Consider the following 18,029-nt stretch of genomic DNA (forward strand, 5'->3'; position numbering starts at 1 on the left):
CCCCCCGCCGTTGGCACCTCCTAAGACAGTTCACTTTCCCTGAGATTCTCTGGGAGAGTCTGACTGCTGGGTGCTACCTATTTCTATCAGCATAGGAGCAGTCCAGATATTGACTTTGTTGTAGAATTTCTGATTCAGTATCCTTAGATGAATATAGTCTGATGAAGAGTTTCCTGTCGTTCGGACCTAATACATTCTTAGCTGGTAGAATTTGCTTCGGTAAAAGACATAGCTTTTCTATACCAACCCTGCTTATTTGAAGCCAGTGCTTAATGTGGAATAAATCACAGGAACTAATTATGACTCATTTTCTGTTGTTGCTGTTGTTTTTCTCCCTAGTGACCTATGGGATGACAAGTTCGAATGCCTACTATTACACCAAAGTCATGTCTGACCTCTTCTTACAATCTTCTTCCGACAACAGGATCTCCTTCCAGTCCATCGGGAGCATGGCGGATTTTTGGGCCGTGAGTATCAATGAGGTTTGCATGCATGATGCTTCCTGAGTCAAACCGCTGAATAAAATGAACCGAGTGGGGAGTCCCAATTTGTCTTGAACACTGCCACAGGGTACCCTATCCAGGGTCAGGAGAAAAGAGCAAGAGTCCAGGAGCACCTTAAAAACTAACAAAATTTGGGGCGGGGCAGGAGCTTTCGTGAGTGAGTCATGGCTCACTCACTAAAGCTCCTCCCCTGCCACAAATGTTGTAAGTCGTTCAGGTGCTCCTGGACTCTTGCTCTTTTCTACTGAGACAGATGGACTAACACGGCTACCCATCTCGATCTATATCCAGGGCCAGCGTGTGAAAACCGACCTGACTCCCTTTTCAATTTGTGCAAACTTTACCCTTTCTGGATTGGACACAGGGTGTGGGGGGGGGGCGGAACGGCTCGTGGGCTAGAATCAGTCGCTATGAGCATCAGCTGGCTGTGTGCGCAAGATGGTATCTGAAGAAAACCCTTCTGGTTCTTAGATCCAGGTGGTCAGCCCTGTTGGTCTGAAACAGTGGAACCAATTTGGAATCCAGTGGCACCTTAAAGAGCAGCAAAGGTTTATTATTGGTTAAATCTTTGCTGGTCTTAAAGGTGCCACTGGACTCTAAATCCCTTCTAGTTATTTGCCACTGTGTGTTATGATTAGTGTGCTGGTACCATAAAAGGCAGTTTGTTGCCCTTCCCCACCCCCTAGACCAGGGTGGCCAAACTGCGGCTCAGGAGCCCACATACGGCTCTTTCACACATATTGTGTGGCTTCCCAGCAGGGCGGCTGGGGAAGCAAAGGAGAGGCATGCCTCCACAATCGGTCTTCCCTTCCCTTCCCTTCCCCAGCCAGTGTTCCCCTCCCTGGGTTGGCTTGAGGTGGGGGTGAGCAGAGGAACAAAGCAACTTTAACGTTTAATGTATCCTCAAAGGCCCCCTCCCCCGATTTGGAGAACGCATTTGTCTCTTTAAATCCCTTCTCCAAGCCAAGCCAGCTGGCGTTGGGGGGAGGGGGAGCTTGGAGGATGCATTTGTCTCTTTAAATCCCTTCTCCAAGCCAAGCCAGCTGGCGTTGGGGGGAGGGGGAGCTTGGAGGATGCATTTGTCTCTTTAAATCCCTTCTCCAAGCCAAGCCAGCTGGCGTTGGGGGGAGGGGGAGCTTGGAGGATGCATTTGTCTCTTTAAATCCCTTCTCCAAGCCAAGCCAGCTGGCGTTGGGGGGAGGGGGAGCTTGGAGGACACATTTAAAGTCAAAGTTGCTTTCTTTCCACCTATTCCTCCCTCACTCCCCCATCTATTTGCTTTCTTTCTTTCCACCTCTTTCATTCTTTCAACCTCTCTCTCTCTTAGATAAATAAATATCATTAGCAAACAAATATCATTGGATAAATATCATTATTAACAGGGCTCTTTTTGTAGCAGGAACTCCTTTGCATATTAGGCGACACACCCCTAATGTAGCCAATCCTCCAAGAGCTTACAGTAGCCCCTGTAAGAAGAGCTCGGTAAGCTCTTGGAGGATTGGCTACATTCGGGGTGTGTTGCCTAATATGCTGTCACGGCTCAGGTGGGGTGTCACCTGACGCTGTCACCACTCTGTATTTAGGATCCCTTGAGAAGGCCCAGAGCACCCTCCCAAGACCTTCAGACCTCCCTTGTTTGGCCGAATAATAGGCGTGAGGACCAGGCAGAGTGCAACAAAGAAAAGGTTTATTTTTACAGGAGGTCAGTCAAATAAGATGCAGGAATAATAACAGTAAGTGGGTGAAAATAAAATAAATCAAATGTCCTAACGCGTCTAAATATATACTGTCCCTAGCTCACTATCTAAAGTGGCCTTGGACTACTCATACTTCCCTCAGGATGAGGGTCTCTTCCCCATAGCAGCCTCTTTTATGGCCCTGTTCCCTGGGAAGAAGAACAGCTTTTCCTCTTGTACCAGTTCTTTTATTCCCCAGCCCTCGTCTTCCCTATTGGTCAAAATCGGCGCCAAAACTTCCCAAGGCTTTCTGGGGTTTGTAAGCCCAGCCTCCCCTACTGCTAGCCAGGTTCCCTGGGCCTAGTAGGCCTCTGGTGGCACAGCCCAGATCATGACATATGCAAAGGAGTTCCTGCTACAAAAAGAGCCCTGATTATCAATATCTGTTTTTAACCCTTTTGTTTTTATTTCTAGCCATCTCACTTAATGTTAACAAAAAGCAAATGTCCGTATTTTTCAATCAAAACATGTGTAATATTTGTCCATGTCTTGCGGCTCTCAGACATCTGACGTTTATTCTGTGTGGCTCTTATGTTAAGCAAGTTTGGCCACCCCTACCATAGATAGCGGTGTCTCCCCTCCCCTCCCCCCTTCCATTCCCTTCCCTTATCTGTTACACAAGAGCCACAAACTCTTCCCATTTCTGAAGTGAGATTCTCCTGGAATCCCGCAATGCCTCCTGTCCCAGGTAGGCCAATGAGAGAGGCCGATTGGCCCGGCAGGATTTCTCTCTCTTCAGGTTGGAGACTGATCCCATCTGCGTCCTGTGGTGTGCCTGTCTCCAGTTATCTTCCTCTGTTTCCCCTTTCTGTGTATTTCCACAGTATACACAGGGCCCCTTATTGGATAGTTTGTATTGGACCAAGTGGTACAATAACGAATCCCTGGGCCAGAACACTCAGTCCTACATCTATTACGAGAACTTTCTGCTCGGGGTCCCGCGGCTGCGTCAGCTGAAGGTCCAGAACAACTCCTGCGTCGTGCACGAGGATTTCAAAGACGACATTTTTGGCTGCTATGATGTGTACAGCGAGGAGAATGAGGACAAAGCTCCCTTTGGGCTCATCAACGGAACAGCGTAAGTGGGACATAGCGAGGGTTGCCAACTCAGGGCTGGGGAATTGCTGGAGTTTTTTTTGGGGGGGGGAAGGATCGCAGTGTGGCATAATGCCACCAGGGCCCTGCGGGACTTAATGCAATTCCACAGGACCTGCAAGGCACAGATGTTCCGCCAGGCCTTTGGTTGAGGGCAGGGACAGCTTCCATCTTAGCTGGCAGTGGCACCCATCTCCTTTCCTCCATCTTTTTGCTTTGGCCCCTCCTCGCCCTACCCATGAAACAGCAACACGGTCTGGAGTGGGTCAAGAAGAGATATTGATGCTGTTTGAGATTCTGTGGGTGCGGTCAGACGCGCCATTTGATCTGGTGTCGTGACAGTTCAGAAATTGATTTTATCTGCGCGATCACACAGTCAACATCTGCCTCCCGTCCCCAGCCGTCGCTTTCTGGCTCAAAACCACTTTAACCCGGAGTATTTTGATACCAGGTCCCCAAGTGGTGTTTTCCTGATTCTCCGGGTACCAGCCACATTTTTCTGACGTCTGATCGCTCCTCCGGTGACACTTCCGGTTTAAACCCCCTCCCTGCTCGAAAGCTGCCCAAGGCGTCCGCTTTTTGCTGCCATTTTTTTAAAGCGTTGCCGGTGTGCGCATAGGCGGAGCTCCGCCACCGCGTTATTAAAAACAATGTTTAAACGGTGCCTACTTGTAGCCTTGAGACGAGTTTGGGATCTCACGGAGGCCATTTTTGGGGTAAACGTTTAAAGGGAAGTGTTCCTCTAAAGTTTAAAGGGCACGGCTGCCCACCTGAATCTGTCTTTTAAATGCTGTTCACCCTCTGCACACATAACATTTGGAACCTCGGACAGAGTGTATTTCCTTCCTGCCCATCAACTCTCCCTCCCTCCCTCTCTCTCTCTCTCAACACTGCACTTCTGCAGGTGGCAGTACCACACAGAGGAAGAGCTTGACGGTTCGTCTCACTGGGGCAGATTAACGAGTTACAGTGGAGGAGGGTATTATGAAGACCTTAGGGTGACCCGGGAGGAGAGCGTTGCCGCCCTTCGAGTCTTGAAAGACAACCTGTGGCTGGATCGGGGGACCCGCGTGGCTTTCATTGACTTCTCCGTTTACAACGCCAACATCAATCTCTTCTGCGTGCTCAGGCAGGTGGCCTCCTAGCTGGCAGGATCCTTCAAGGCCATGAGAGGTTGTGGGAGTTTGGCAGCAGAGGGCTTGTCTTTCCTCCCCCATCGCCTTCCTCAGAGCACAGAGCTTTCTGGAATATGGGGTGCCGTGGGAAAGAAGCCCCTCTTCCGCCCAGTACGTGTGTACCCTGCGGCTCCTTTTTGGGAGACAGCATCAGTAGCTGCTGAGGGAAGAAGTATTGTGACACCAATACTCAGGGCTATTTTTGGGCAGGAACGCACAGGAACGGAGTTCCGGCTGGCTCCCGAGTTGGCCACGCCCAGCAGGAACTCATTAGCATAATAGGCCACACCCAACAGCAGAGACTCATTAGGATTGGCTACATTAGGGGTGTGTGGTCTAACATGGAAAGGAGTTCCTGCTACAAAAAAAGGCCCTGGGTTTTGAAAACAAACAAGGTAAACAGAATAAGAAGCAAAAGGTGGGTGTGGCTGGATGACCACACTTCTGGTAACATGGGGGTGTGTCCTAATGTGCTAATGAGCTGTGCTGTCAGGGGTGTGGCCCAATATGCTAATGAGTTCCTGCTACAAAAAAGGCCCTGGGGTTTGACAACAAACAGGGTAAACAGAATAACAAGCAAAAGGTGGGTGTGGCTGGATGACCACACTTCTGGTAACTTGGGGGTGCGTCCTAATGTGCTAATGATCTGTGCTGGCAGGGGTGTGGCCTAATATGCTAATGAGTTTCTGCTGTTGGGTGTGGCCTATTATGCTAATGAGTTCCTGCTGGGCTTTTTCTACAAAAAGAGCCCTGCCAATACTCAATAACCACATGTGGGCCACGGTCACACGGGCCGGATAACGCGTGGGGGGGCGTGGCTATTTGCGGCGGCGCAATTTAACGCGCCAGAACGCGATTCCCAACACCGCTCTTTCACTGCTTCTTTAGGTTGGTGGTTGAATTCCCGGCCACTGGTGGAGCCATCCCCTCGTGGCAGATCCGGACCGTCAAGCTCCTCCGGTATGTCAGCCCGTGGGACTTCTTCATTGTCGCCTGTGAGATCATCTTCTGCGTCTTCATCTTCTACTACGTCGTGGAAGAGATTTTGGAACTGCACATCCACAGGCTTCGGTACTTCACCAGCATCTGGAACATCTTGGACATCGTGGTCATCTTGGTGAGAGGAGATTTCTTGCCGTTCGCAGTAGGAGAGAAGAAGAAGAAAGGTCGCCGGGTCTGTCAGAAACGCCGGCGGGCGGATTGGGGGGGGGGACACATCCGGGAGCCACAGGTATTGTCACGCAAGGTACCTGTGCCACCAGAAGTGATCTCGCGTGACATGCCTCCGTCATCCAGAAGTGACGGAGACATGTCATTGCCGTCGGGGGCGATGCTCTGGTTTGGGGGCAAAACTTTATGGTAAAATCAGCCCCCAACCATAGAATTTTGCCCAAAGACCAGAGCATCATTCCCCCCTCGATGCCACCGATGTGCTTAGAATCATAGAATGTTAGAGTTGGAAGGGTCCTTGCAGGTCATCTAGTCCAACCCCCTGCACTCTGCGGGAGCATAGCCGAAAGATAACCCTACAACATACCCAAAAGGTGGTCATCCAGCCTCCGCTTGAAAACGTCCAGCGAAGGAGCATCCACCACCTCCGGAGGCAGCCTGTTCCACTGCTCCACCACTCTTACAGTTAGGAGGTTTCTCCCGATATTTAGCCAGTAACGACTCCCTTGTGATTTCCACCCATTAGATCTAGTCTTGCAATCTGGAGGAAGAGAGAATAGATCTGCTCCATCTTCTATGTGACAGTCCTTCAAATACTTGCAGACTGCAATCCTGTCCCCTTTAGGCCTTCTCTTTCCTTGTGTCACTTAGCAGGCTCAGGGTGGCTTACAGAACATAAATAACCATTAAAACAATCACAAAACCTTCTAAGAACAATCCAGTTGATGTAAGCTGCTAGTGCAATTGGTCTGGAGATATTATAATCGTGTATTATAATATTATATTATTATAATATTATCTGGGAATGTTATCATCGCATTGGTCTGGGAATATCGGTCTGGAACTATTATAATTGTAACTCTGGGGGGTGGGGGTGGAAGGATGAAGGGAATGTAAGAAACAGGGCTGGGAATGTCCTGCAGCTCAGTATGTAGAATTTTACCAGTTTGTGAGAAAAAGAGAATGCAAGGAAGAGCCCAGAGCAGGTAGCCCCCCTGGTGCTGGGCTAGGAGACGGGTGTGTGGCGTGGGCTGCCCCCTCTGCCTCTCTCTCCACTGCTGCCAGTTGCAGGCTGGGAAATCAGAGGAGATTTGGGGGCGGAGCCTGCAGAGGGCAGGATTCGGTAAGGGGCCTCTCCCGTGCCACGGAGTCCACCCTCTGTAATCTGGGGGTCACTTGTAATCCCAGGAGGTCCCCAGGCCTCATCCAGAGGTTCAGACAACAAATATATTCACTGCAAAAACCTTATTTATAAGTTAAAGTGTTCTATATGTTCCCTCTTATAAAGTGCATTGTGTATTATTCATAATATTCTAAAGCAGGTATATATTTACTACATGCAATATCAACAAGCGCTCCGTCTATGATTGTCAGCTGCTTAATGGACCTTTTGTAGGACCAGCAACAAACATCAATTTAAACTTCAGTGTAACCACAAAAGGAAACTTCCCCCTTTAGAAGACTTTCAAGTGAGGACAAGCGGGTGTACAATTCTAGAAAGTCCCGTTGGGGTTAATTGTGTAAAAAGGATGTAAATTCAGTAGCTATTAGATTGTACAAACTGACTATTATTGTCCAATATGGTTTTTGCAGTGTATATATTTGTTGTTTGACTCTTCTAACACTGCAGCTTGAGTTTTCTCACCCGGAGGTTGGCAACCTGTTAACAGTCTCTTTGATTCCTCCTCGGTTTTAGCCAGGAAGGGCCTTGGCCTGGCATTCCAGGATCCAGGGAGGGCTGCCGGGCATTGCCCGACAGCTGGAGGGTTTGGCCGGGGGGGGGGGTGAGGAGGGGAGCGTCCTAGGAGAACAAGGAATACAAGCCCTTGTTGGCTCACTGGAAGCTCTTGCCATAGAGTTTCTGGTGCTTCTTTGAGCTCTGAGTAGTTCTAGGAATTGTCGGGAATTCTATGGTAAGCACTTCTTATAAGTAGAGGATATCGTGATCGTCTTATTTTTCTTCCCAGTTTACTACTTCCAGTGACCGTGCCGGGTGGTGGCGGGGGATCCCCTAATCCCCTAAGGAGGCACCCTTTGCTACTTCGCAAGAGCAAGAGGGATGAACCTCTCTTCACTTTGCAGAACAAAACTATGGTGGTGGGACAAACTCGAAGCCTCATGCAAATGCAGGTGCCAAGGCCAGTGTTGCCGTCCTCCAAGTGGGACCTGGAGAACCCCCAGAATTACAGCCACTAGTTACATCAGGGAAACTAGAAGAAGAAGAGATGGGATTTAGACCCCATGGCCCTTCACTACCCAAAGGTGTCTCAGGGCGGCTTACAAACTCCTTTCCCTCCCCCTCCCCACAACAGACACCCTGTGAGGTAGCTGGAGCTGAGAGAGCTCTTTCAAGGACTGCCCTTGAGAGAACAGCTCTGAGAGAGCTTGTGACTGACCCAAGGTCACACCAGCAGGTGCAAGTGAAGGAGTGGAGAATCCAACCCGGTTCTCCCAACTTAGCCACTACACCAAACTACACAAGCCTATTCCCCCTGGTTTTCTTTTTAAATGAAAAGCAACCTCAAGAGGCAGCAATTTTGAGGGACCCATTCTACCTGGAACAGAGGCGGGGGAGGGGGGGTTCATCAACATTCAGAGTTTTATTTGCCAGTTTATTTGCCAGAGAGCCAGCTTGGTGTAGTGGTTAAGTGTGCGGACTCTAATCTGGGAGAACCGGGTTTGATTCCCCACTCCTCCACTCGCAGCTGCTGGATGACCTTGGGCAAGCCATAGTTCTGGTAGAGCTGATCTTGAAAAAAGAGTAGTTTCTGTCAAGAGCTCTCTCAGCCCCACCTCCCTCACAGGGTGTCTGTTGTGGGGAGGGGAAGGGAAAGGAGTTTGTAAGCCTCTCTGAGACACCTTTCGGTAGTGAAGGGCGGGGTATACATCCAATCTCCTCTTCTCTCCTCCTTCTTCTTCTTATTGGGATGAGGCCTGACCCTTGGTTGACAGACAGTGTGGATAGTCATTCTCCCCATAAGCACCACTCATAAGGCCTCTGGAAACACCTCTCGTTCCCCTCTGCCACGGCTTTTTTGGTAGAAAAAGCCCAGCAGGAACTCATTAGCATAACAGGCCACACCCAACAGCAGAAACTCGTTCGCATAGTAGGCCACACCCTATGCCTTCCCTTGGCTTGCCCGGGCAGACTGGTCCTTGGACAGGCCGGGGAAGGCACGGGGAGGCATTTAAATGGTGGTTCAGGAGCTGCGGTCGCTCAAGTGGTTAAGACGCTGAACTGCGGGCTGTGGAAGGTCAGTAGTTCAGCAGTTCGAGACCCGAGTGTGCCGCATGACGGAGTGAGCTCCCATCTCTAGTTCCAGCTCCTGCCAACCTAGCAGTTCGAAAGCAAGACATTGCAAGTAGATAAATAGGGACCACTTCGGTGGGAAGGTAACAGCGTTCCGTGCGCCTTGGTGTCTAGTCATGCCGGCCACATGACCACGGGAACGTCTTCGGACAGCGCTGGCTCTTCGGCTTGGAAACGGAGATGAGCATCGCAACCCCAGAGCCGGATTCGACTGGCTTTCGAGCAAGGGAACCTTTACCTTTTACCGATCCTTCCAGCGCCTCCCCTGGCCTGCCCGCCTCAGAGTCGCGGGGTGGTGGTGGTGTCGCTCTCCAGGCCTTCCCTCTGTAGCCAGGCACACGCAGAGGTTTTGGCTGTAGTGGGCGCGGCCAACTCTGAAGACAGCCGGAACTCCGTCCCTGTGCGTCCCTGCCCCAAAATCGCCCTGCCCTCTGCCGAGTCACGACTGAATCCCGACTCTGCCCCTCAGCTCTCTATCGTGGCCATTGGATTCCACATCTTTCGCACCATGGAGGTCAACAGGCTGATGGGGCAGCTCCTGAAGAACCCCAGCATCTACGCCGACTTTGAGTTCCTGGCTTTCTGGCAGACCCAGTACAACAACATGAACGCCGTCAACCTGTTCTTCGCCTGGATCAAGGTAGCTTCCTAAAGCCCTTAACCCCACCACTCCACCCGTACGCCCCACCGGTTGTAGGTGGTTTGGACCACCCCTTGGGGGCCTCCCCTCTCTATTCCCCATCATGCTAGTAAGCCGAAGTGGCACTGAGAAGGACGGGAAGGACAGGGAGGCGGGCATGTCTGGGTTCCCTGCTCGATCTTCTCCAGATGCCCCGCGGCCGCGGGGCACCTGGAGAAGATCGGGCAGGGAACCCACGGCATTTAACCACCACCACCCCGAGTCTCTCCGCAAAAGCAGAGAGGCTCAGGGGGAAAGGAGGGCATTTCTCCCCACCTCCCCTTCCGGCGGGCTGGCTGGGGAAGGAAGAGGAGGCAGGAAGATATGCCTGGCACCTGGAGAAGATTGGGCTGGGAAGCCAGGCATTTAATTCCCCCCCGGGGGGGGGCTGGGCTCATTTCTGCCAGAGCGCCATTCCGGGGAGGAAACGACCCCTGCTGACCTTGATAGACCAGGGCTGTGGACAGACTGGCAGCTTGGGGCACTTTGGAGGCGGCGCAGAAACCTCCATTTCAAGCAGGAACGGAGATTCCTGGTCAAACACTGCACCCCAACGCACCGTTATATCTCAAGGGGGGGGGGGCGCGATGGATCTTTCACACTGTTGCCGCGTGCCATCCACAAAGTGCGGTTTGACATTTTTTTGGGGGGGGGTCCCTCAAAAAGTTCCTGGCATATGCGCTTATGCGCTCCGCAGAGTGCAGAGAAGAAAAAAACCGCCTGGAACGGATTGGCAGGTTCATTCCTCTAATCCGTTTTGTTTGCGCTCCCCCACGCCCAGACCTCCGGATACACGGAAGGAATGGATGGGAAGCCATTAGTGCCGGATGTCGACTAGGGTCTGTTTACCCCGCCTCCAACTTGTCTTCCGACGGGATGCGGACGACTGGGGGGGGGGGCTGGCCGATGTGGCCGTGTGAACCAGACGGTTTAATCCGTTTGAGATCAGCAACTATAATCGGGCCGAACTGCCCGTCTGAGTGCAGCCCAAGAGTGTATCAGGATGAATAACAGCTCGGGATGAGAGCAGCTTCATGTATGCTCAGGGGCCCTGGGACAAGGGCAGAGGGCCTGCTGGACAAGCCGGAGCGCCAAGGTTCAGTCCCCAGAATCTCCGGCTGAGGCCTTGGAGAGAGGCTGCCGACCAGTGTGGGCGGCACTGTCTGCGAGAGACCTGTCCAGGGCCCGGCTCAGAAGCAGGCAGCTTCATATGTGATCGGGGGGGGGGGTCTAACTTGCATCTGTCTTTTCTCTCTCCCCCCCCCCAGATATTCAAATACATCAGTTTCAACAAAACCATGACCCAGCTCTCTTCCACGCTGGCCCGCTGCGCCAAAGACATCCTGGGCTTTGCTATCATGTTCTTCATTGTCTTCTTTGCCTACGCACAGCTGGGATACCTTCTCTTTGGGACCCAAGTGGAAAACTTCAGCACCTTTGTGAAATGCATGTGAGTGTGCTCCCTTCCCTTCCTTCCTTCCTTCCTCTCGGAGGTCTCGGTCACGCATTCTCTGCAGCGATGCAAGCACGGCAGGGGTCATTTCCTGCGGAAGTGCACAGGAGCAGAGCTCCGGCAGTAAAGAGCCCAGGGGGCGGGCACATGCAACAAGCCCCACCCCCTGCTCCCAGCAGCCCTGGGCCACGAGGAGCAAGAAGCAGCCAGGTAAGTTGCAGAGCCGCCGCCCCGGCCCCCCGGTCCTAAACAGGCCAGTGGCACCTTTAAGACCAAGTTTTATTCAGGTACAAGCTCTCCCTCCTCTGCGAGGACAGATCTGCACGTCCCCCCTCCCCAATAGCTAGCAATCCAAAAGAGTCCAGTGGAGCCTGAGCGGTGGGTGTTGCCTTCTGACACACTTCTGGTGATGCCATATAAGTTATGCTAATGAGTTATGCTAATGAGCACCTGCACCTCTTTTTCTACGAAATGACCCCTGCCTAAGCAGCAATTCTGATAACAAGCCGGCAGGTGGGGGTGATGACTTCTATGGTCAAGAAAGCGAACACTGAGGCAGAAAAGCTCTCTGAAAGGAGACCAATTTCTTGATGCAAAGTTAGAAGGGATCCTAGAGGTCACCTACTCCAACCCCCTTGCTCAGTGCAAGGGGAATTAGTCAACTACAGCACCCCACTCTGCTTAAAGGAGCGCACACCTTTTAAAAGCCCCACTCTAGCTATGGTCCTGCACACAATGGCTGCTGTGGAAGTCGAAGTCAACCACAAACTGGTTGCCATGAGATGGAGAGCCACGCTCACACCTAGAGGAAGTCCAAGTGCAGGGGTGAAGATGGGGAATGTGAAAATACATCGGGAAAGAGGAGTGAAATACTGGAACGAAACCCACACTGCACAGCCGATCAGATCCCCAGTGGACACGCAGAGACCACGCTGGGCAAGAGTTCCACCTGGCTGCTCCACCTTTCTGGAAACACTCGGCAGGTGCCAGGAAAGGTGTTGGTGGGCGCCACGGCCTCCACCGGCACCATGCTGGGGGGCCCTGGACCTTACCCGGACCATCTGGGGATATAGAAAATTCTTTGCTCACCAAAAATAGGTAAGGTGGTAGGAGCAGAATTTTGTGGAGGGGCCCTGGAATTCCAGCCCTTGGTATTGCTGGAATGCGTCTAACTTTAAAATGTGTGTGTGTGTGTGGGAGAGGGAGGGAGGGAGGGAGAGGGAGGAGCCGGATGACCGAGAGAGCATCCGCCGGCCTTCTGACCACCCTCCTTCTCGTTGTCCAGCTTCACCCAGTTCCGAATCATCCTCGGCGACTTTGACTACAACGCCATTGACAACGCCAACCGGATCTTGGGGCCGATATATTTCGTCACCTATGTCTTCTTCGTCTTCTTCGTCCTGCTGGTAAGGAATCTTTCTTTTTAAAAATGGCTTCCTGCGCAATCTTGTCGGTTCTTGAAGGGGGCCGACAAGGTCTACTCTACTCGTTGGGGCTTCGTGTCCTTCGGGCCGTGCCGTAAACAGTGCACAGGAGAGTTCAGATAACAGGATTACCTGGACCAGCAGCTATAATTGCTTCCAAGCGAGGCTCTTTCAGTCATTCCTCTCCCATCGCCCGCCAGTCGCGGAATAACTGAATTCCACACAGCAAGGAATGCAGAGCTTCCTGCAACTCCCACCCGTAACAGTACTAGTGGATCCGGACAGCGTCATACAGGCATACGTTGGCCTTTCCTTTGGCAACTGATAACATACAAGACAAGTGGTTAATCTGTATTAATTTTTGGTATCTCTCTGCCTGGTAGTTCCACAAGAGCAGGTGGATGAGGAGGAAGAACGAGCAGAGAATATGAATCGCTGGATTATGTAGACAGAAATAATCTGTCTCTCTCTCTCTCATAAATCTTCGAAATTGGGGGTCAACCGTTTGTTTGATTGTAGGTGCAGCACACACAAAAAGAAGCAGTTACGCAGTGCACAGTCAGCATGGGATTCCAATGCCACAAGATGGCTTTACAACAGAATCAGACAAATTCATTAAGGATAGATCTATCAATAACTATTAGCCATGAGAGTCAAATGGAGTCTCCACGTTCAGAGACAGTATATCTCTGAACACCAGGGGCCAGGGCAAACAAAAGAGTGGGCTACTGGTCTTTGGGAGCCAGTTTGTTGTAGTGGTTAAGAGCAGCGAACTCTAACCTGGGAGAACCAGGTTTGTTTCCCCACTCCTCCACATGCAGCCAGCTGGGTGACCCTGGGCCAGTCACAAGTTCTCTCAGAGCTGTTCTCTCAAGAGCGGTCTTCAAAAGAGCTCTCTCAGCCCCACCGACCTCACAGGGTGTCTGTTGTGGGGAGGGGAAGGGAAAGGAGATTGTAAGCTGCTCTGAGACTCCGAGTGAAGGGCAAGGTATAAATCCAACTCTTCCTCTTCCTCCTCCTCCTCCTCTTCTTCCTCCTCTGCCTCTTCCCCCTCTTCCCCTTCCTCGGGAAGGGAAAGGAGATTGTAAGCCACTCTGAGACTCCTTCTTCTTCTTCTTCTTCTTCTTCTTCTTCTTCTTCTTCTTCTTCCTCCTCTTCCTCCTCTTCCTCCTCCTCCTCCTCCTCCTCTTCTTCCTCTTCCTCTGCTTCCTCTTCTTCCTCCTCTTCCTCTTCCTCTTCCTCCTCCTCTTCTTCCTCCTCTTCCTCCTCTTCCTCCTCCTCCTCCTCCTCCTCCTCTTCTTCCTCTTCCTCTTCTTCCTCTTCCTCTTCTTCCTCTTCTTCCTCCTCTTGGAGACTGAATGTTGAAGGAGAGGGGCCTTTGGTCTGACCAAGTGGGAATCTCCTGTCTTCTATGATTGGGGGGGGGGGCAGGGGGAATCCAACCTGAGATGAAAGAGGTGTTGCAAGACCACAAAACGGCCCTCCTTTATTCTCATTTGCTCAAGCTGCTTTGCTCAAGCCCACATGACCGCACGTTTTCCTCTCCGCAGAACATGTTCTTGGCCATTATCAACGACACCTACTCAGAAGTCAAGGAGGAGCTGTCCAACCAGAAGAATGAACTGCAGCTGTCCGACATACTGAAGCAGGTTTGTTAATTCCAGGGGAAGCAGACAAGCAGCTGACTGACGCTTACCCCTCCTGGGGCTTTCGAGAGGAGAGAGAAACAGGGGTGGCTGGCCACTGCCTCGCCTCTATGTACCGACCCTGGGATTCCATGCTGGTCTCCCATCCAAGTACTAACCGGGGCCAATCCTGCTTAGCTTCTGAGGTGTAACAAGATCAGGCCAGCCTGGGCCACCCACTTCAGGACAAAAGACATACAGAGGTGGTTTGCTTAATAGGGCTTCCGGCCTCCGGGTGGGACCTGGGGATCCCCCGCTTCTACAGCTCATCTCCAGACTACAGAGATCAGTTGCCCCGGAGAAAATGCAGGGCTATTTTGGGGCAGGAACGCACAGGAACGGAGTTCCGGCCGGCTCCCACGTTGGCCACGCCCACCAGGAACTCATTAGCATAACAGGCCACACCCAACAGCAGACGCTCATTGGGATTGGCTACATTAGGGGTGTGTGGCCTAACATGCAGGGGGTTCCTGCTACACAAAAAAACCCTGGGTTTTGACAACAAACAAGGTAAACAGAATAAGACGCAAAAGGTGGGTGTGGCTGGATGACCACACTTCTAGCAACATGTGGGTGCGGCCTAATGTGCTAATGAGCTGTGCTGTCAGGGGTGTGGCCCAATAGGCTAATGAGTTCCTGGTGTTGGGTGTGGCCTATTATGCTAATGAGTTCCTGCTGGGCTTTTTCTACAGAAAGAGCCCTGAACAGAGGTACCAGTGCAACCTTTGTGGATGGTCAAAGATTGGGGGGAGGGCCCCCCCCCCGCGCTTCTGTCTAACAGGGGGGGTCTGGCAACCCAAACCGCTTCCCTCCGCACAGCAGCCCCGGTCTGCCATCCAAGTACTAAGTCTGAGCCTGCTCAGCTTCCAGAGAGCTGACAAGACCGGGCGAGCCTGGGCCATCCAGGTCGGAACCCCTAGGACATTTCCTACACCTCGAATTAAATGAGGTAGGGCTTGCTTATAGAGGGAATATCCCGTCTCTAGTTCCAACCTAGCAGTTCGAAAGCAAGAAATTGCAAGGAGATAAATAGGGACCACTTCGGTGGGAAGGGAACAGCGTTCCGTGCGCCTTGGTGTTTAGTCATGCCGGCCACAGGACCACGGAAACGTCTTCGGACAGCGCTGGCTCTTCGGCTTGGAAACGGAGATGAGCATCGCAACCCTACAGTCGGATCTGACTGGCTTTCGAGCAAGGGAGACCTTTACCTTTTTACATGCCTTCAAAGCCCTTGCAGAAAGTGATGGTTATCGGGGAGCCGAGTCCTTTCGGGAGCCAGTTTGGTGTAGTGGTTACGAGTGCGGACTCTAATCTGAGAGAACCGGGTTCTGCATGCAGCTGCTGGTGTGACCTCGGGTTCAGTCACAAGTTCTCTCGGAGCTGTTCTCTCAAGGCCAGTCCTCAAAAGAGCTCTCTCAGCCCCCCCTACCTCACAGGGTGTCTATTGTGGGGAGAGGAGGGGAAGGAGATTGTCAGCCACTCTGAGACTCCGAGGGAAGGGCAGGGTATAAATCCAATCTCTTCTGTCTTCTTCTTTGTGAGAGTCTTCTGAAAGATGCCTGAGAAAACCAGAGGGAGCAAAATGGTGACTGAGAAGCAGGAGGCAAGGACCCAGAGAGAAAGGTCCACAGGGACTGCTGAAACCGGAGAGCCATCCCACTCCGTAGTTTGCAGTCCCTTGTGGGATGTTTTGAGTCTCGTGGCAGTCGGCAGACAAACTGTTGGGTCCCTCTCACGATTCAGGGGACGAGCTGTGCAGGACAAAATAGTGGTTTGGCCAAACCAGCAAGTAAAACTGTACGAAATGTACCTCACCCCGATCACCACACTTTCAGCAAGCGCTGCTCCGCGCTCACTCTTCTCTTCGGCCCGATGGTACGTGTCAATTTCACACAAGCTGCTGCGCAGCCGCATTTTGCCCCGCAGCTTCGTGCGATTTCCCCCGCGTCTACTCAATCCTGTTTTTTGAGGATTGAGTAGACTCAGACGCGGGGGAAATCGCACGAAGCTGCGGGGTAAAATGCGGCCGCGCAGCAGCTTGTGTGAAATTGACACGTACCATCGGGCCGAAGAGAAGAGTGAGCGCGGAGCAGCGCTTGGGAGCCCGCTGGGAGCCGCCTGTGGAAAGCGTGTGAACTCATTTTCCTGGCCTTTTATTTATTTACAGCTTCCTTATGTTGCTTGTTCTGACTCCTGCTCCAAGCAGCCTACGTGTAAAAATACCATAAACACCTAACATCGCTATCCATTTACCTCCACAGAAAGCAAAAAACGTGAAGCCAGAGACAGAAAAACAGCATTAGGGGTGCGGTCACACGGTCCATTTGATCGGGGTTCACCGCCGTCCCCTCTCGCATTTGAATTTCCCGTTCACATGTGCCAATCCGCCTCCCGTGCCGAAGCGGGCCCACTCCCGCAATGCTCCCCGGTTTTCCTGCCCCCGGGAAAATCAAGTATTTTCCTGGCACTTGCGCTTTGAATGGACGGTTTCGCCCACCTGGACAGCCATCTTTCCCAATGATTGTGATTAGGGCCATCTGACCGCTCTTTGTGCAATTTTTTGTTTTTTAAAAAACAAACCCTTCCGGCTTTGAGCGCTTGAGTAAACAAGCGCTCATCCTGCTTGGAGAAAAGTCCTGCCTGCCGTTCCCCGGCGTGGAAAGTTTCTGGGAGAGGAAGCTGGGGGGCAGGCTGGCAGGCGAGCGGGCTTTGGCATCCGCCCCAGCAGTCCCTGAAGCTGCAGCGTTAAGAGGGAGGAAAGGAGGGAGCCCCAGGCCAGGGAGCACACCCAGCTAGCCAGCAGCATCGGTCAGAAAGGAGAACTCTTTCAAAGGTGCCTTCTTTTCTTTTCATCAGGCCGGTGGCTGGAAAGTTGCTGGGGGTGGGGGGAGGTGGGCAGGCGGGGAAGGCGAGCTTGTGGTTCAGGGAGGGATGTGTGAACATCCCAACTCGGGAAAAAATATTCCGGTTTAAATTGCATCGTGAACAAAGCGCAATTGCCTTGCCATGTAACCGCAGCCAAAGACATCCACCAAACAGACCAGAAGCAACCTGTAAACTGGCTGAAAAGACACAGCCCCTTAGTTAAAAGCCTGGGTGAAAAGAAATGTTTTGGCCCGGTGTCTAAAAGACAAGCGGACGCCAGGCTCGCTTCAAAGGGAAGGGTATTCCAAGTGCAAGGGGCCACCACTGAAAATGCCCGGTCTCTAGTCACCTCTGAAGGCAGGAGCCGTGGGAATGGCGGGCTGCGGGTCTGATTTGTATTTTGTCATCGTAGTGTGTCATTCCAGTGTGTTGATGCTGTGGCTCTTGTGCGCCTTTGTGCTTAACATACGAGACGGCAGCGAGGCCTAACTTTTGCCGGACTCCCTTGGTTCCAGGGCTACAACAAGACCCTCATGAGGCTGAAGCTGAAAAAGGACCGGATCTCTGATGTGCAGAAAGCCCTGCAGAATAGGACCAAGGAGCTCGAATTTGAGGATTTTAAAAACAGCCTGAGAGAGTAAGTGAAGCGCCTTCGGAGTGTGCTGGAGTCTCAGTGAAGAGAAGAGGGGGGCGGCACCAAGGCAAAAAGGAGACGAAAAGACGGACGGGGCAAAGGAGAGAATCTTTAACGGCTGCATAACCCCGTGCTGGAGCATCACACATTCTTTATATGAGCCAGTTCAGTGTAGTAGTGAAGTGCGCGGACTCTAATCTGGGAGAAACGGGTTTGATTCCCCACTCCCCCACTTGCAGCTGCTGGGTGACCTTGGGCAAGCCGTAGTTCTGATAAGAGCTGTTCTTGGAAAAGAGCGGT

At 52.1% G+C, this 18,029-nt stretch overlaps 1 protein-coding gene across 1 annotated transcript in view; it reads left to right on the forward strand.

Annotated features, from left to right (window-relative positions):
* Positions 1 to 272: 272 nt before the first annotated feature.
* PKD2L1 (polycystic kidney disease 2-like 1) overlaps positions 273 to 18,029 on the forward strand; it is a 27,311-nt gene continuing 9,554 nt past the window's right edge. The window contains exons 1-9 of the mRNA XM_015416495.1: positions 273 to 467; positions 3,064 to 3,317; positions 4,239 to 4,463; positions 5,398 to 5,626; positions 9,459 to 9,629; positions 10,937 to 11,118; positions 12,407 to 12,527; positions 14,096 to 14,194; positions 17,611 to 17,732. Of these exons, the coding sequence (XP_015271981.1) occupies positions 273 to 467; positions 3,064 to 3,317; positions 4,239 to 4,463; positions 5,398 to 5,626; positions 9,459 to 9,629; positions 10,937 to 11,118; positions 12,407 to 12,527; positions 14,096 to 14,194; positions 17,611 to 17,732 (1,598 nt within the window). The remainder of the gene's footprint in view (positions 468 to 3,063; positions 3,318 to 4,238; positions 4,464 to 5,397; positions 5,627 to 9,458; positions 9,630 to 10,936; positions 11,119 to 12,406; positions 12,528 to 14,095; positions 14,195 to 17,610; positions 17,733 to 18,029) is intronic.

The sequence above is a fragment of the Gekko japonicus genome, unplaced genomic scaffold (assembly GCF_001447785.1).
Source record: "Gekko japonicus isolate JY-2015 unplaced genomic scaffold, Gekko_japonicus_V1.1 scaffold2471, whole genome shotgun sequence".
Lineage (NCBI taxonomy): Eukaryota > Metazoa > Chordata > Lepidosauria > Squamata > Gekkonidae > Gekko > Gekko japonicus.